This window comes from Alosa pseudoharengus, unplaced genomic scaffold (assembly GCF_046254945.1).
Source record: "Alosa pseudoharengus isolate Yale_2024_CS ecotype anadromous, Long Island Sound unplaced genomic scaffold, YU_APseudo_1.1 YU_APseudo_1.1_scf_10, whole genome shotgun sequence".
Lineage (NCBI taxonomy): Eukaryota > Metazoa > Chordata > Actinopteri > Clupeiformes > Clupeidae > Alosa > Alosa pseudoharengus.
In genome coordinates, this window is record NW_027468565.1 from 32,944,097 (window position 1) to 32,964,096 (window position 20,000).

At 46.3% G+C, this 20,000-nt stretch overlaps 1 protein-coding gene across 1 annotated transcript; it reads right to left on the bottom strand.

Annotated features, from left to right (window-relative positions):
* Positions 1-7,869: 7,869 nt before the first annotated feature.
* Positions 7,870-10,331, bottom strand: LOC143106206 (four-jointed box protein 1-like). The gene has a single exon (XM_076270426.1). It carries the CDS (start codon positions 9,945-9,947, stop codon positions 8,661-8,663), a length of 1,287 nt encoding a protein of 428 aa, XP_076126541.1. The 5' UTR covers positions 9,948-10,331; the 3' UTR covers positions 7,870-8,660.
* Positions 10,332-20,000: the final 9,669 nt, after the last annotated feature.

Consider the following 20,000-nt stretch of genomic DNA (forward strand, 5'->3'; position numbering starts at 1 on the left):
GTGTCTGTATGTGTGTGTGTGTGTGTGTGTGTGTGTGTGTGTGTGTCTGTATGTGTGTGTGTGTGTGTGTGTGTGTGTGTGTGTGTGTGTGTGTGTGTGTGTGTGTGTGTGTGTGTCTGTATGTGTGTGTGTGTGTGTGTGTGTGTGTGTGTGTGTGTGTGTGTGTGTGTGTGTGTGTGTGTGTGTGTGAATACCTCCTTATTCCAGCACAGCACCTTCTTCTTCTTCATAGCTCCCCCTTTCTGTGCCTCTCCTCTTGTGTGCAGTGCTCCAGACTGGAGACGCTGTATTGAGTGCCCTCCTCCCCCTGCTCACTCCCTCTGTGATCTCCTCATTACATCACCTCCCTCCTGCTCCTCACACTGCTCCTCACACTGCTCCTCATGCTGCTCCTCATCCCCTCCTGCTCCTCACACTGCTCCTCACACTGCTCCTCATGCTGCTCCTCATCCCCTCCTGCTCCTCACACTGCTCCTCACACTGCTCCTCATGCTGCTCCTCATCCCCTCCTGCTCCTCACACTGCTCCTCACACTGCTCCTCATGCTGCTCCTCCTCACACTGCTCCTCATTCCCTCCTGCTCCTCACACTGCTCCTCACACTGCTCCTCATGCTGCTCCTCCTCACACTGCTCCTCATCCCCTCCTGCTCCTCATGCTGCTCCTCATCCCCTCCTGCTCCTCATCCCCTCCTGCTCCTCACACTGCTCCTCATGCTGCTCCTCCTCACACTGCTCCTCATGCTGCTCCTCCTCACACTGCTCCTCATCCCCTCCTGCTCCTCACACTGCTCCTCACACTGCTCCTCACACTGCTCCTCATGCTGCTCCTCATCCCCTCCTGCTCCTCATGCTGCTCCTCATCCCCTCCTGCTCCTCATCCCCTCCTGCTCCTCACACTGCTCCTCATGCTGCTCCTCCTCACACTGCTCCTCACACTGCTCCTCACACTGCTCCTCACACTGCTCCTCATGCTGCTCCTCCTCACACTGCTCCTCACACTGCTCCTCATGCTGCTCCTCCTCACACTGCTCCTCACACTGCTCCTCACACTGCTCCTCATGCTGCTCCTCATGCTGCTCCTCATGCTGCTCCTCCTCACACTGCTCCTCACACTGCTCCTCACACTGCTCCTCATGCTGCTCCTCATCCCCTCCTGCTCCTCACACTGCTCCTCATGCTGCTCCTCATCCCCTCCTGCTCCTCATGCTGCTCCTTATCCACTCCTGCTCCTCATGCTGCTCCTCATCCCCTCCTGCTCCTCACACAGTAAGGTAAGGGTACATGAATTATCATGAATTCATGCAAGAATTAATTCATGATTCACAGTATGTATTACGTCATTCCTTAATATCTCATGAATCAGCAGAAATTGACATGAGTTCACAGTCTGTCATTTGTGACCTCATACATGAACACCACAGCAACTAAAGCATTAGGTACGGTGGGCACATCATTATGAATTATGATCAGTCAAAAATGTGCTAATCACTGCTCAAACTCTGAACACAACTTGTGCAGTTCTCTAAACACATGTCATTATTCACAACTTTAGTGGAGGGGCCACAGACATGCTAAACTTATGAGCAATTAACCCTAAATTAATGTAATCATGATGATCATGCTTAAGAAATCAAAAATCATAATGATGTACCCAACCGTACCTAATGCTTTAGTTGATGTATTGTAAGTAATGCAAAAATCATGATGAATTCATGATAATTCATGTACCCTTTCCGTAAAGTGTTACCCCTCACACTGCTCCTCATGCTCCTCCTGCTCCTCACACTGCTTGGACGTCTTCTCCCTCAGGCTTGTGTGGACTTGCTGACTGACTGACACACTGACTGAGTCAGCTACAGTGCATTACACTTCAGATGGTTTCTGGATGACAGAGATAAACTCTGCAGGCAGCTTGAAATATAAGAGTACAGGGCAAAGGAAGCGTTGAATATCAAGGCTGGGCTCGCTGTCTGGCATAACCCATCAGTCAGTTCTTCAAAGCTTTATTGGCAAAAAGATAGGGCTACATAGAATGCTTCTGCTTTACAGTGCTATCATATCACAACCATTAGGTTACTCTTCATACTACTATTGTCTGCTCTGCTGGAGTAACACCAATGACGTGATATAGTAATTATACTCTATTAGCGACTTTCTTAATATAGACTCTTTCAACTTCATAAACAAATAGGTGTGCTCCTAAGGCATTTTCTGGTGGCACAGAAAACAACACTGAGCTAATGGTAACTGTGGGACAAACAAACATTTAAAGATTTTGAATTACGCTAAATTATGCTATGTTTTAGAATTACGCTAAAGTCCAATTGATTTTCATTTCAAAGTGTATGCATTAGTTTTGAACGTTTCAAACGGAAACCCTCCAGGAAGAGATTGAAACGATCTGTAGCCTCATCCCTCTCTTATCTCTGGGGGACGGGAACGTGGAGGGTGAGGCAGTGCTGGGACACCGTGGAGGCCCAGAGGGGGAAGAAGAAGGAGGAAGAGGAGGTGGGTAAAGACTAGATCTGTTAAAACAATAATATGGCCACCATAACCTGGAGTGGCCGCATTCCTCCTCCAGCCCCAGAGAATGGCTTCCAGCTGACAGGCAGCAGCCGTGAGCTGCAGGAGCCGTCACCGCCACACTCGGAACGAGTTGAGTCAAATACACACACACACACGCACACTGACATTTTCCTTCTGCTGACATTTCCAAGTCACGTCTCTTGATTTGCTCGCGTCTCTGTGATTTATTGGCACAACAAAGCCTTTGGAAAATGGATGACATTCAGAGCTTTTAATCAGAAGCCAAAATATAAATATAGTGGGATTCATAGCTCTATCATAACATGCCTTCCCTCTTTTTGCAAAACCACAAATAGATATAAAAGAGACAGGGGGTTAGGGGCAGGAGTAAAAACACATGCTAAGGGTCAATACTGTAACACTGAATCACAGATTGGATCTTGTTCTGCCAATGCGGAGATGAAAAGATGATGATGTTGTTTATCTGTGATTCATCTCTGTGACGGGAAAAGCAGCCTTTAATCTTTATCATAATCTACCAATGCTGCACTGAGAGACATCTGGGCAAATGCCCCACAAACACTCTCTCTCTTTCAAGAAACAACTGGATTTGCAGGAATGCCCAAGAGCTTAGGGCGTTTTTCACATGACAACACACACGCGCCATCTGCTTCTCCTTCGCACGTTCACTCTCTCTCTCTCTCTCTCTCTCTCTCACACACACACACACACATAGACATAGGCACACACACACACACACACACACACACACACACACACACACACACATAGAAATAGACACACACACACACACACACACACACACACACACACACACAAACACAGACACAGACACAGACACAGACACAGACACAGACACACACACACAGAAGCACAGACACGCATACCCCCAGAGAAAACACAGAAAGGAATAAGTAACAAGCAATGCCACTCCACTTAAGCAATCATCCACTTTTTAAGCAGTTAGGGGAACCTCCATCATGCACTAACTGATGGCCTTTCCACCATATCCCAGGAAACCTCCCTCTCCCCTCTCCTCTCCACCCCAAGCCCCTTCCCTGGGCATCCAGGCTTCGGCAGGCAACCCAAACCGTCACAGCACCCGGCTCCCTGCCCAGTCATGCGTGGAGAAGTGACTTGCCTCCGTCTGTGCTACATACAAGTTTCATAACAAAGTCACCCAACTCGCACTCTGGCATTTAAGACACAGAGCCCCCTTAGTGCTGAAAGAATGCCAGCCACGCCTGCCTGTCTGCACGGCCGGCACGACCCGTTTCCTCTGTGCGAGAGTGACTTCCTGATTGGACGCCTCAGCAATAGGGACCCTACTCTCTAAATCTCTCCTTTGCCATTCATGGCCTGACAAATCCTTGGCAAAAAAAACACACTAATGCTCCTCCCAGGGTTTGGATGACAGCAGCAGCAGGGATGCACTGTGGTGTATTCGCAGCGTTCTCTCTTGCTTTTTCAACTTGGTATAATGTGCCGGGGCGTAAATCCCGCATTGTTCCATTCCCTAATCTCATGTTCCATAGCTGGTTAAACTTGCCTGGTTTCTGTAGATTTGAATGGGCTTTGAATGATGATGTGGGTGCCAATGAGGAGTGAGACACAGAAGACAGAAATCAGCTCTTGACTATACATGAGAAAAGAAAATGAATCCATGTGATGTAGATACAACCAAAACAAAGGCATGACTGAAACTGAGCATGATGAATGAAAGTGTACTGCTTATATTGTCATAACAATACACAGCACATAATATATGTTAATTGGGCTGTGCTAAAAATGATGGGTTTTTTTTTACATTGGGCAGATATTTAATGGTAATTTGAAAAAAATAAGATTGTTAAAAAGAGTATTCTAATTACATAATAATTATCATAAAAATATGGCAATAATATATGGTGCTGGCCATCATTTGTTTTCTTTTCATATCTGTAGAAATGGTTCTTTCCTCCTTCCAGGTTGCTTTCACAAAGTCTGACGTTTTTGCACCAAGAGGAGACAAGCTCTCAACATGTCAGAAATACCAATGTCAGAACTGTGTGTAGGAGAGGAGAACAGGAGGGAGAACCTATTAAAACTGACCTTTTCTCTGTGCAGTGACCAGTGCAGTGGTTGGGAGTAGAGTACAGCCCATGCTGGAGAATGCCATGAATGTTTTTCAGATGTATAGATGTATAGATTAGTTGGGAGGGAAATGTTACACTGCCCTGCAGCTGTGCTAAAGTAAACAGATGAGATTCTTGCAGTATGCGTTCATTCAGGACTGTCCATTAGTGTATTGGACATGTGCAAGCTTGTGTGTGTGTGTGTGTGTGTGTGTGTGTGTGTGTGTGTGTGTGTGTGTGTGTGTGTGTGTGTGTGTGTGTGTGTGTGTGTCTCTGTGTGTGTCTCTGTGTGTGTCTCTGTGTGTGCGTGTAAGTGTGTGGACACACATAGATGGTTTGTTGGTGTTCCTTTCTGACATCTGTGTGTACAAAAGTATGTGTGTGTAAGTGTGTGTGTGTGTGTCTTTCTGTGTGTGTGTGTGTGTGTGTGTGTGTGTGTGTGTGTGTGTGTGTGTGTGTTCGTCTTTCTGTGTGTACACCCATGTGGAGAGAAAATATGTGGCTGTCTGTCTGTGTCCATGTGTGTTTGTGTAGATCCTCTGTCCACATATCCTCTGGAATGCCCACTATGTGCGTGATGTGTGTGTCTGGCTCACTGGCCAGTGGTGTCCAGCGCAGCATGGAATGGAACAGAGCGGAGCGGAAAGCAGTGTGTGTGTGTGTGTGTGTGTGTTTACCTGCTGTCTGGTCTGGTCTGGTCGGCGATGTGCCGGCCTGTGCTCAGCCATGCACACAGGCCAGACAGACGGAGCAGACCCTGACCCAAGATAGCCGAGGGGTCCGATGGACGGAGATAAAAAAAATACTGGCCAGGCCCTCCGTCAGGAGATAGACACAGACACAGTCTCACCAGGAGGAGGAAGAGCTGGGGGGGGGGTGTGTGGAGGGGGATGAGTTTCCTGGAGGGCTGGGCGGGACTAAGACCTGGGCGAAATCAGTGTGTGTTTGTGTGTGTGTGTGTGTGTGTCAGTGTGTATGTGTCTGTCTGTGTAGGAGAGAGAGAGAGAGACAGACAGAATGTGTATGTGTGTAGGTGTTAGTGTGAGTCTGATTACATGGTTGTGATTCTGTGTGTGTGAGAGAGAGAGTGTGTGTGTGTGTGTGTGTGTGTGTGTGTGTGTTTGTATTCATGTGTCTGTATGTGTGTGCTAGTAGTTTATGTGTGTAAATGTGTTGGGATGGGGGTGTTTGCACTGGGCTCTGGGTGTGGTGCTAGACTGTCTCAGCATGGAGCCACACACACACACACACACACACACACACACACACACGTGCACGAGGCACCAGCTTACTCAGCTACGGTTTTAACCTCAAAAGTAATTACCGCCAACACAAGATGGTGCAATAAAACATGCAAGGTTTCTTCAGACGCAAAAAAAGTCATTAAAGCCATTAAAGTACAAACTTTCATTTTTTGTTTTCTCTCTCTCTCTCTCTCTCCCTCCATCTGAACAGCACAGACAGTGGGAGGCAAAGCCCAAGCTGTAACTGCAGAGAGTGGAAAAGGGTGTGGGTGAGTGGGGAGGGAAGGGGGGAGTTGGTGGTGGTTCTGTCTGCTTAAAGGGTGCAGACCTCAGCTCAGCTTTTTGTTTTGTAATCCTCCAGTGTCTACAGAACGGCATAAATCTCCACCAACCACCACAAGGGCCGGCCGCAACAGACGAGCCTGGGGCGAGCCGGCTAGCGCAGCGGCTACATGCAGGCCTTGAGACCTCCACTGCCTGGTGCCTTGAGACCTCCACTGCCTGGTGCCTTGAGACCTCCACTGCCTGGTGCCTTGAGACCTCCACTGCCTGGTGCCGTCAGCAGCTCTGCGGTCGCAGCAGCACACCGCTCCCCTTGTCACCTACTGCAGCTCCAGTGCAGTATAGAGCATGGTCACAGCACGGTCAAAAGACAACAGTTAAATCATAGAATGGTTAAGCCTGATTTAAGCTCCCTTTTCGTATTAAAATAGATCCTTGTATTTAATGAGCCTTTAAAGTGCACTTTGCATGACGTGCTGTGAAGTAGTATACAGTAGAAGTGCAGTATACTACTGTAGTCAGAGTACAGTACCATTCTACAGGCACAGCACAATTCCAGTGAATGCTGTCACATCATGGTACAGCATAGTGCACTCACAATGGTCATAACAAAGTGTCCTGGCAGTCAAAACAACCATAGCTCAGTCCTAACAGGTCTGTTTACTGCAACCACATATGCTACACCTGATCAAACTCTTTGCCGGGGGGCAGGAAGATCAGTGTTTTTTTTTTCATGTTCAGTGGGGTTTGCGTTTCTCAGAGGCGGGACCGCTTAAGCTCGCCATCTTTCTAGGAAGAAGAATTTATCTCCGTCTTGTTTCCCAGAGTCCCCACGGAGCAAGAAGCAGTGTGAAAAACCCTAAAGACATGAACAAACATGCTGCTGAAAGAAAACAGATGAAGGCAAGAGAGAGATGGAGTGATACAGAGAAAAAGAGGGAAAGGAAAAGAGAGACAGAGAGCATGAGAGAAACAGAGAGGGAGGTGTGGAATGAGATGGTGAACTTCAAAGGGATTTGGAGAATTTATAACTCTGTCACTCTCAGGGCCTAGCAGTGGTCTGTATTCTGAAGCCTCACCATCTAAAACAGCTCCAGCCTCTTTGGTGTTGGTCAATGTGTAGAATAGATAGAAGCATAGTACCATGACAAGTCCAGTCCGATATATCAGACCCTTATAATGCATTGCGGTGTTGTATGTTTGGCATTACAACCACAATGAAAGGCTTTCCCCCCCTATGCCCAATCACATGGAACATTAAAGATAACCCACAGTTTTCTGCTGCTGTCATCGTGCTTTGAATAATAAATAAAATATCTATTCTACATCCTTCAACTAACACCTCCTTAAGCCTCTCGTAATTTGTCACGCCAGGCGAGCAGTGTTTGGTTAAAAAAAAGCTCTTTGGTGACAAGTGCTCAGTGACTAGGTAGGCACAAAGGATGACCTTTCCCTGCCTACTGGCTTCCATGGAAGAGTGGACCGACCAGTGGAACTCTGGGCTTGTGTTCAGGGTCATGAGTAGGCGAGGAGGGCTGAAGTTCCTGGGTGACAGACTATGAGGGCCATGGCATTTGAGGATTACAAAGGCAGCACTGTAGTGTACACAGAGACAGGATTCGGCTGAGAAGAGGAGTAGGAGACAAGAATGTGGCAAGACACAATAATTCTTTTCTATGGTGAAACAACTTGTGTCTCCAACGGTTTTAATAGCAGAGGAAACTAGATTTTCATTCAGTAAGAAAAAGGCTTGGAATGTTCAAGTGGAGTTCTTTTTTACAATAGAGACTTTTTGCTTTTGCATTTTGCACAAGGAACTGAAATAAAACAAGTCTGGTCGCAGCATTATTAAGACAAAGCCTGAATTTCACCAGGAATTCTTCACTCAATATGAGGTGGTGATTTATCAGTAAGCGACTCTGGCCAATAATAATTCAAACAATTAAAAAAACTGAAATTGTGCAAAACCTTCAGTAGTGAATAATAAAACTGTATAGATTTGGTGTAAAGCTAACACTGACCGCACTGTTTGTCCGAAGAGGAATTAAAGTGAATGTTTTCCATATGAACTGTTTACCTATGCTGAATGTGAAATATATGTAGTAATACTCTATGATATGTGCCAGGTAAAAAGCCACTCGGTTCCTTACAACAGAACACATTGTCTCCCAACTTGAGTTGGCTGCACATGTCACCCTCAACTTTACATCTCACCTCTCCTATTGTACAGCATCACTGAGCAATGGGTACAACAAAACCCTCTATGCCCTTAATGCAAATCCATATACATTTAAGGCTTGATTAAATAATATTCAAAAACTTTACTTGCACAGTAAAGAACTAACATACATGTTATATTCCCCCACAAGAGGTAGTCAGTCCGATATTTTATGATCCGACTGAAATGTTCATGTTCTGTTCCATCATGTCCGTTTCCAGTAAAAGGGGCGTTTTTACAGGAATATACCGTGTCTATAACTGACTGTACTTGTCTTTACAATTCACTATGTGTTTGTACAGTCTGTCAATTCTGCTTTGCAATGTCCGTGCGTGCTCGTCGGACAGAAAGCCCAATTCTGGGGCTAACGGCTCCCTGTCCAGGTACAGCTCGAACAGCCGCAGTCGCGTATCTCTGGAGCGGTGCAGGTCTATTATGTGCTGCGCTGTCCCCTTTCGAAACAAACACACCGAGCTCAGGACGCTGCTATGGTACCGCTCCCACATATCAAGCACGCGGTACCCGTGCACCAGGCCGGCTTCATTGTCTATGAAAACCAAATCCCCGCTCGGTGTTCTCAGAAGGTTGCTGGTATCCCTCTCCATTACCCGGGCGTCCCACTGCAGACTGAAGAGATTGCTAACCAGCCTGTCGAAGTTCGCTGTTAGGTAGTCAAACATTATTAGGTCAGTCCACTGAACAAGCTCGACCAGGCCCGCTATCGTTTTGTTCTCAAGCTCCGTCAGCAAAGGATGAAGACCCTTGCTCTCCTGCCGCAGAGGCGCAGGTGTAACGACTCCTGTGAGGTTTGCGACCCATTCAGTTAGGGACACAATCGCTCCTGCCGACCACTGCAAGCCATCAATTCTATGCCTCACAGAGTCCCATTGTTCGCCGTCAACGTTCAGTCGGGAGAGGATGATAGGCGGTATGTTTGTGATGCCGAGAAGATTAGCCAAGTAATAGGACAAAGTTTCTCCTTGTATCTGGTCCGCGTTTATCCCATAACGCACACATGCTTTACTGCCATCTGAAAAAGTGGCCAGCTGGTTAGAAACCCTGCCGCAGCCTGGCTCCAGTGAGACAACGAGGCTGCCCCGGGCTCTCTGTCTCCACGCCTGGGCATGTTCTTTACTGAAGCCTACTGGGAGATAATCTTCCAGTGTCTGACTCCAAAATATTCCGTCTTCGATTATTTCGGTAAGACGCAGAGCTTCTCGTTTATTCGACGTCAATTTAGTTACATGGCTATGATAATCCCCATTTGATGCATTAATAGCTTTATCCTTCGTATTACTGGAATTATGACTCTCTACTCTGTTAGAGTTATGCGATTTCTGAGCGGATGGGACAGCGAGGAGTGCCCTGAAAGTTCTTGCTGAAAGGTCCACAGATTTACCATAAGCGAAATGAGCTCCGGCTCCATTAAGCCCCCGTTTGTGTCTTCCCAGTCTGTCTTCTAATCTGCTCCAGACGTAGAGCACACTAGAACAAGTGCACAGAAAGAACAGGGCAAGTAAGTTCGCAGACACAAACCTCATGGTTGCGGAATCTTCCCCTTTACAACAAAAACAAAACGCACGACATTGACCACGAAGGCTGGGGGAATAATATTCCGAATTTCCCACCGAATACTAGATCAGCGCTGTATGAAACGTCCTGAGCACATGCCCGTACTACGCCCGCTCGCGGAGTGAGTTTGGCTGTTTGGATAACCACTGGGCGCAGCGGTCAAAATCAAATTGGTCTTCATGGTAAAGTACGTAATATCCAAAGTCTTATGAGAAGGACAAATTATTCACTGCGAATAATTCAGACTGCTTCTTGGGCGAGCCTGTAGTAGTCCACGAGTGCAGCAGCGCTTCCATCAGCAACCGACGACTCCATCCTTCAACTCAGCACTCAGTTTGACCGGAGCAGCGCCGCGCTCGCAGATAGTCGCTGGGCTCCATGGCACGTGACCCAAGCGGAGAGAGGCTAGTGGCGTATCGCGGAAGCACATAGGGTTTCAAAGCAGCCAGAGTGGAGAAACGGCGAAACCTTGCGTTCAGGAGAAAGTGGGCGGCTCCGTATGAACCTTTCTGGTGGTTGGAAATCGAAGTAAGTGCCGTATAATGCTGCTATCTTATGCTAAGTCTATCCCTAAGACTTCATGTGATTAATCTTAGCTCAAAAACCTCAGAGAGCCTTAAAGCCTATCAGTATTATCATTTGCTAATCTCAATGTATTTGCGTTGCTATTTGATAAGCCAAAAAGCAGAAAAGTGCAATGTGATATAGCCTACAACGTATATAGACAGGTGGTGCATACTACAGGACAAGAAATATAGTGCAGTGTAGACATACAGTTGGTTTACAGAACGTGGTTTACAGCAATACAAATTAAATATGTGCAGTGTATTAGCAGTCACCTTAAAAAAGCAGAATAAATATGGTTAGGCCTATGTATTATGAGCAATGTAATAACATGTACAGATATGTGCAATGTAGTAGCAGTAATATTATAAGAGTAGTAAGAATAATATAGATATATGCAGTGTGTACAGAATATATGATAAGAAAAACAGAATAAAGTTGTTGGTTGGTTTTCGCTGGGAGTTCAGCCGCAGGGAAGAAACTTCCTCTGAACCTGCTGGCTTGTGTGCGAAGAGACCAACGCCTCTCGGAGGGGAGTGGGGTGAACAGTCTGTGGTTCCCCTTGGTGCCCCCCTGGTGGATAATATGGCCAAGAGACATTTGTATTTTACTTTCCAACTAAGGGTACTCTCGGAAGAGTGACTCCAAATCTATCTTTGTTATTTAATTGAGTTTTGCAGGAACACAAATGAGGTCGAAATTTCTATAGGCTTGTTCCCAGGGTTTCATTACAAAATCCTGTGTAACACAACTGAAATTAATTGCTTTCTTAATTGGCTATTCACAAGCCTTCTCTTGACTTTGCCTTCCCCCTCCACACCCCCTCCACACACACACACACACACACGCAGACACACACAAAATGTAGATGTATGTGAAAAAAAGTGGTCCCTCACCTCAAACACTCATTCATTTAGCCCTTGTTTCACAGTCAGGCAGCTTGGATTCTTAAGTTCTTAATCAAATTAACTGGGTCATTTTTACCGTGGCACAGTGGCATACCAATTTGTTTGAGTCCACAATAGAAAGTCTCAGACTGATTGTCCAATTACTAGTCAGAAATAGCTTTCCCTGACTGAGAGCACATCTGTGTTTGCCCGCTGTCACCCATACAGAGACACACACACACACACACACACACACACACACACACACACACTGAAATACACACACAGTGTTAGCCGAAGCTAAAACCGTACATGTTCAGGCAAAGTAAAAGTTGGTAGACGTCTGTGAATGTCCGATTTGACATGCCAGAGAGCACATGAAACCCAGGCTGCTCCTCAACATGCTGCACTGTGTTTAGCGCGAGCACAGGCTTGCTCAGATATCAAGCCTATCCATTTCCTACCATCTGTCAGCCTGCAGTCTGCACTCTTCCAATAGGCCGGGCCCATCCCATCCAATCCCTCGCCCTCACTCACCACTCTCTCGCTCTCTCTCACTCTCTCTCTCTCTCACTCACTCACTCTCTCTCTCACTATCTCTCTCTCTCTCTCTCACTCTCTCTCTCCCTCCCTTTATCTTTTTCTATCTCTATCTCTCTCTCACTCATTCACTTGCTCTTAGCAGAGAAATGTGCCTTCTCAACAAGACAGGATTTGAAAAGAAATGGGCTGCCCTACCCCCCTTTGTAACCCCCCCCCCCCTCTCTCTCTTACACACATACACACTCTCTCTCTCTTTCACACACACACACACACACACACACACACACACACACACACACACACACACACACACACACACTCTTTCTCTCTCTTTCACACACACACACACACACACACACACACACACACACCACTCCATGACTCCGTCTGTCACCCTGACCGCAGTCACAACCCGACCCCAACGCTAACCCCACAGCTGCCCGGCCGACCGCCCAGCTTTGCGCTCGTCCTGCTTACAACAATCCCAAGCATGTGCCTGCCTGCCTGCCTGCCAGCCAGCTCGCAATACAGTACGGCAATCCAATTCCTAGTCACTGGGACTGTGTGGACTGTAGCCGATGCCTACTTCTTCTCCTTAGCCTGGCTGACACCAAATCAATTCTCTGCTGGGAATGGGTCTGGACCCTATCAGTTGACTTTCAAATTCTAAATGAAACTTAAATTGGTACATTAAACTCTTATCAAATACTTTTTGGGAGTACAGTGGACACACAGAGTTTTTTTTTTTTTTTACTGCAGATGTTTATTCTGTTTCAAAGGAAATGCACATCCAAGTCATTTGATTCTGGTGCTGATGCCATCAGTGCAGCCATTGGCTGTGTACAAAAGTGGTGCCAATTGTCCTCCACTGCCTATCATTTTGTAAAGCCCGCCCCATTCCGGGTAAGCAGTGATTTACAGAATAAATTCAAAGGTGCTGTCAGGATTGTCTGGTCCCTAGTCTACCACTGGGTTAGCTTGCACACTAAATAGTCTCATCCTTACCCAGACAGCAATAGCCATCCCACCTGCCTCACTCACCCACTCTACTACTTCAGACACCAGTAAATGCCACTGTCCACAATCTTTGTGAGTGTTTTGACTGTGTTGACTGTACTCAATGCTTCCAGTAAATCTTATTTAGACAGTTGCTGTGTCTCCCATCTCTCCTCCTGCTACTTACCCCGACTGCTGTGCCAATCCCACCTGCATTTGTAGTTGACTGGAAAAAAATGAAGAATTAAAAACAGTAATGTATTTCAATCAGCGTAATTTCAGTAATATCCATTTCTATGAGGCTCAAGCTTACAATGTGCTATTTAACACCAATCCTGTAGATGGCGATGTACAGTGGTGAAGCCTTAAGCTCTGGCAAAGGTCAAAAGGCAAAGTTTTTGAAGAAATCACTAGAACGCTGAATGCATTAACCTGTAGCTGATTTTCTATCAACTAACTACCCCAGCTCAGGCAACCCTGCCTGAGTCTGTGGTTACAGTGTATTTGCCACCTGCCCTGTCGCCACAGACATAACCCTCCCCAACACGCACATCCCACGTCCTCCTCAACATAGCCACTCAGCCCCAACCTGATGAAGAGCCTTCCTGCCCCCTGACCATAGCTTCCAGGCACGAGTTCTCTCTCCGGTCTGTGATGTCTGCGTTTCTCCCCGTGACCAGGAAGCCAAACCGATGAGCCCGTGCCTTTCTAAAGGTTAGCGCGAGAGCTGGAGTCATAACTCATCCTCCTTATGCTCGCTAGCAGTCTCGCTTAGCCTGAATAATGGATGCGCAGGCTCGCCATTAGCGCTGAAAGCTACCATCATTTCACTCCGCCTGACAATTACTCACGCTAAAGGACGCCAGGGCCGGGGTCTCGAACACGCCACATTAATACATCCCTTCCTGTCAGCTTGCCTTGTGTGCAGTGGCACTCAGGTACCCCAGGATGAAACAGAGATGTTTCAGAGATGAAACAGAGAAACGAGAGAGAGAGAGAGATAATATGTGTGTGTGTGTATGTGTGTGTGAGAGAGAGAGAGAGAGAGAGAGACAGAGAGAGATATGTGTGTGTGTGTATATATACTGTATGTGTGTGTGTGTGTGAGAGAGAGAGAGAGAGACAGAGAGAGAGAGAGAGAGAGAGAGAAAGGGATGTTCTCAGGCTGAAACATTTAATGTTATTTTGTGCATTTTGTGAAAGTGAGAGATGAACCTGACAAAAAAATGTATCACCAAGGCACAGCAGTGAGTGAGGAGGATTTACACAGATTTGAGAAATGGATAGAGAGAAAGTTTGTGAATGTATTTTTTTTTCTATTACTTTTTCTTTTTACCACCAGTACTACTTACTTAACATAATTTCTAGATCACAAATTATATAATATATATAATAGTATATAATATGTATTTTCGTTGGTCAATATACCATTTGTGAATATGAACACCAATTAAAGTAGAAGAAGAGAGAGTTTTTAATGTGAGTCAGAAATGCTGAGAGTCAGCGAGGTTAACGGTCTGTCCTCTACAGTAATCATCTGTCAGGTGTTGAAGGGAGGAAGATGGATCTGTCTGAGCCGAGAGAGAGGAGCAGGTGAGTGATAGATGTCGGCTCGGAGGATCTGTGGACTCGCTTCACAGAACAACTGACTCCAAAAATCCTCCCCAAGGTTCCTGTCTCTCTCTCTCTCTCCGTCGTTCTCCGACCGAGTGCTGCCAGGATACAGCCAGCCATCTGCCGGAGGTGTGTGTGTGTGTGTGTGTGTGTGTGTCGGTCTGTGTATGTGTCGGTCTGTGTGTGTGTGTCTGTGTGTGTGTGCGTGTGTGTGTGTGTGTGTGTCGGTCTGTGTATGTGTCGGTCTGTGTGTGTGTGTGTGTGTGTCGGTCTGTGTATGTGTCGGTCTGTGTGTGTGTGTGTGTGTGTGTGGTTCCCTCCCTTTCTACCTTTTTATAGACTTTTCCTTTTTAAGACGCTTTTTTTCCCCCTCTCATAATGATGGCACCCGGGCTGAGTCATAGAGGGAGAAGATGGCGAACAGGAGCAGGATGTTATTGTGAGGGCAGGGCTCCGTCTCTGCATCAGCAAGCAGAGCAGCGTCTCCTGGCATCCGTGGAGAGCCAGAGACACCGTCAGGGGCAGATGATGTAAGGAGGACCCCCGCTGGGATGAACTCTGGCAAACAGTAAAAGATGGATATCTTCCGAGACGCAGTTTGCAACTCCACAACAATTTCAAGGCTGACCCCCCCACCCCACCCCAATTTCACTGGTCTAGGGCTGGATGCACAGAAGGGTTTCGTTTTTATTGATCAACAAACTTTTTCTCCATGGGCCTTGAAACTAACAAAGACAAATGCGTTTCATTTTGCCTGCTTTGTGCAGCAGTTTATTCAGCTTTGGTGCATGATTTCACACTAGGCAATCTTAGAAGTGAAATGAAAGCACACAGTCATGGCCAGCTGGCTGGTGGTTCGGCCACCCTTCGGCCAGAGATGCCAACCCTGGGCACTGGAGGCCAGGACAGGGCCTCTGGAGACCTAAATGCCCAAAACTGTTCCCTTACCAAAGGAAAAACATCCGCCATTTTCAATATTTAATGCAATTTTATTAGGCTGCCATGGCCAGTTCTCTGAGCTCTTCGTCCTCTCCTGATAAGCGCAGCCATGGCTTTCAGAGATGATTAATGCAGCTCAACCTTGGCACGGTCCAAACCCTCTCAGTCACCCTGGGTAATTGCTCTTTCAGCCGCCGAGGAGGAAAATACAGACGACTTGGCGGGTTTGATGTACTTTCCTTCCCTCTGTTACCATGAAAAGGATTTTATTCCCCTTTCTCCTCACACACACTCACACACACACACACACACACACACACACACACCACACACACACACACACACACACACACACACACATACACACGCATGACCATAAACTCTATCATATAAGCAGGACTATTATAGTCTATACTATATAGACTATAATAGCACAAAGTACTAATGAGTGGAGCCATGCAAAAGAGAAAAGGGAAATGCAAAACATGCAAAATTTCGTCAGGGAAAACAGCTACCCAATCTCTTAGCATGCACTCGCTGACCGTGGGGAGACTTAATCCGTTATTAAACAATTTAGGGATTGAACTCCCCCCCCCCCACCACCACCATTTCCCTTCACTAACTGGCTTATTGACTTCAGAGGGCTCAGTATTTGTGAGGCAAAAGTGCAAATTGGCCAACAACGAGCTTAACCACGCCGCGGAGTCTATCACGAACGTTACAGCCGATTGGCGCTTATTTGCTCAGACATACCGCATCGTTGGATCATTCTGACCAAGCTTCAATGTAGGTCACATGGGCCGCTAGGATTACCATTTGCGCTCCAATGCACTCGATGCTGCCTCTGAAGGTTTGAACAGCTAAAGAGTGTGTATGGAGGAGTTGGTGTGTGTGAGGGGAGAGCGGGGGTGTCTGTGCGGTGGTAGATGAAAGCGGTGGGTCTGGAGCCACCAAAGCTAACATGTTAAATCCCATCACATCAGAATTGGAGATTCACAACGGCACAAAGACCCACGGCTGGCAAAGCCCTTTTTGCTCTGGCCTCCGAGCTGAGAGTGCCTCTGTCAACAGCGGGGAAACCTAAGGGCTGTTTTTCTACAGAAACATAGATTTTGTGGAGTTTTTTTTGTTGTTTTGTTTCATTACACACACGCACGCACGCACGCACGCACGCACACGCACACACACACACACACACACACACACACACACACACACAGTGCTGTGAAGAGTGACGAGACGCTTGATGACTAAGCCTTGTCCCCTGAGCCACGTCCTCACCCCTGTTGCTCCCACTAATCTCTGATGTGGCGTTATAGACCCTGCTCCTGCTCTCGCTCCCGTTCAGCCCCGACGCGGTGTGAGTCACCGTGCTGCGCTGTGCTGCGCTGTGCTGCGCTGCACAGGCCTCAGGGCCGGGGCTAATGTCTCTCCTGGTTTTGGGTCGCAGCGCTGGAGATGAAAAACAAGAGTGCCTGCTCAGATTTGGCCTACGTCATGGGTGCCCAAACAAACAGCAGCGCACTGTAGGGGCGAATCTACACTCTGCCCAGTGAGGTCACTTGCTGGACCAAACATCCTAGAAACCCGAGAGATATTGGTGACAGACAGCTATAGGTGATAAAGACAGATCAGGAGGGAGAGTTTAAAATGCAGAAAGTGCAGCCAACCTTCTCTCTTCTTTGCTTTATCGACTCTGAGTCAGTATGTATGAGTCATTCTGTCATTTTGAGTATTTTCTTAATATTTACATAGTGGACTCTCAGTCTCTTATGCAAACTGAGTTGCTCCCAACTCTGGTCCCGATTTAAGGCAAACTCTGATGGATGTAGCAGTTCAAATTTACATTTCCCATATGATTTGACTGGTCTGAGCAGGAGCATTACAGAATAAGGGGAAATAATCCGCAGTGTCAACTTCATTCCAGAAGGACATACATTCACTTCAGTCTTGGCTTCATCTTCAGTTTTCATCTTCAAATCCAAAAACATCAGTTTTCACACATCAAAATATAACTCCACTGGAAGTAAAGTGGGTATATTTTCAGCTACTGGAGTTCACTAACAACACCATAAACCAAATAAAAAAAAAATAAAAACAGAAAAAAAACAAGCAAAATAAAACAGATTGGCAGTATGGATTACTGTGAATACTGTATACATAAACAAGCCCCTTTATAAAGCTTAGACCCAGCTGTTGCATTATAGCACTCTTACTATGCTTCCTCCTAAGACCCAGCTGTTGCATTATAGCACTCTTACTATGCTTCCTCCTAAGACCCAGCTGTTGCATTATAGCACTCTTACTATGCTTCCTCCTAAGACCCAGCTGTTGCATTATAGCACTCTTACTATGCTTCCCAAGTCTGTATTTTGCTGTTTCCTGCCCTACTGTATGTACTGGTACAGTGACATGTTTGTGCACACACACATTATTAGAACAATACATTCACAGTATTAAAAATGAATTCAGAAAAAAAGAAAGCATCACAGTTACATCTCATGTAAGATCTCAGACCTGGTCTTTTACAGAGTTTAGTCAGTGAGCTGCTCGGCACGATAGATACTAACCATCACTTCTCCCGTGTCCTGCCGATCAGCTTTGATGCTGTCGAGGTATTTGATCATAACACTGAGTGAATGAGCCGCAGGGAGACCGGCGCCAATTCCTCAGCTTTCACCATCACCTACGTTGCTGTGAAGGATATGGAACAGGTTGGAACACGTTCCCCTTGGCTTGGGTGCTTGGCTAAATGTTCCGGAGAACAGCTGCACTGACAGATAAGTGTGGGTTCTGTCAATGTGTGCATTACTCTGGTTAAGCGGGAATGATCACTGCCATTAGGAATGGAGGGAGAGCAATTGAATTATTCAGTGGCGCTCAGTAAACGGTGACTGATACTCAAGGTTCAGTAATGCAGTCGCAAACTCCCTCTCATTCTCTTTCTCTATCTCTCATTCTCTCTCAACTTCTCATTCTCTTTCTCTCTCTCCCTCTATCTCTCATTCTGTCTCTCTCTCCCTCATTCCCTTTCTCTCTCTCCCTCATTCTCTCTCTCCCTTTCATTCTTTCTTTCTCTCCCTCTCATTCTATCTCTCATTTTCTCTCTCTCTCCCTCTTATTCTCTCTCTCATGCTATTTGTCTTTAACTTTCTTTCTATCCATCTCTTTCTTACTTTCTCTCTTAATCATTTCCTGACACACATAAACTCACATACACTCACACATACACACACACACACACACACACACACACTCACAGCATAATGAAGTCCCTAATGGATGAGAGAGCATCCAGAGTATCAATGCAAATTGGTATGGGGGGAGGTGGACACCCACATAATTAAGTTTTCTCCTGTCGGAGGACCATTCTTCTTCATCGTCTCTGGATAACAGTAGGGTAAGGGAGGGTTGATACAGAGCTTTGGTTCAGTCAAGTTCTTACAGGTCTTCTAACATGATCCACAATTTACATCAACCTTCTCATAATTTGCATCTCTTATGGTTATAGCACCCTCTAGTGGTTTAATTTCTGAATGGCACTGAGGAGAGGGGGGAAGTAAACCTGAACCGGACCTTTGTTAAAGAACAGCCATTATCCTCTGCACTGATAACTCACTTTAATGAATACTAATGAAGAAGTGTGACGATAATGCTAATCCATCCAAATGTAGTCATTTCCATGCAGACAGCAGCATCCTTATTTAAATCTTCTTTAAAAGGAACAAGACATTAGGCACATGTGCAATAGAGATGACAGAAAAGTGGCCATAAAAGCAATTATGATAACACAATTATTTACACAGTTCACCCGCCAACATATCCATTATATTCAAGCCAATGACATCTCACAGCAAAACAGCAGACTAGCTGAACCTCGGCTATGAGAGTAAAATGACAGCATGTGTGTGTCTTCAGGGCAATTCACTTTCAGGTTCACATTCAAAGTGAGGGGTGAGGTCAGAGGATTAAGTCTGGCTGAAACGCTAACTCTCTTTGCCCAATAGAGGGCAGCACTTGATTTCTTCATTCCCCATGTTCTCTCTTTCTAATGGAAAACACTAGCCTGCAGTTTTCTGTGGTTGACACACTGTGGGCCACTGGCTTGGTGATCTGTAGCCTCTCATCATCATATGCACAGAGATCAGATCTTTCTGTCGTATAGGCACAGCATGTGAGTTTTTTTTAATGGGCTAAAAATCATAGCGCTCGCAGTAAAAATGCTTTTCAAATGAAGACACACGTCCCCAAAGGCCCATGTAATCCAAGCACATCCGGCCAGCAGCCTACACGGGCAGCAGTACCCAGTTTCCTCCCCAACATCTCTCAGGAATGTGTCATTCTTTGGCCTGTACAGTACTTACTGTAACTCAACTAAGGTAAAGGTCATGAGTTGGCCCTTCAACTCCAAAGGGCAATTAAATCATTGGAACTTGTTTACATTTACATGATTCAGTGTTATTAGATATCTAACCAACT

Bases quoted from the DNA above. Each gene is read 5' to 3' on its own strand.
- LOC143106206 (XM_076270426.1), bottom strand. From the start codon at position 9,947: ATGAGGTTTGTGTCTGCGAACTTACTTGCCCTGTTCTTTCTGTGCACT.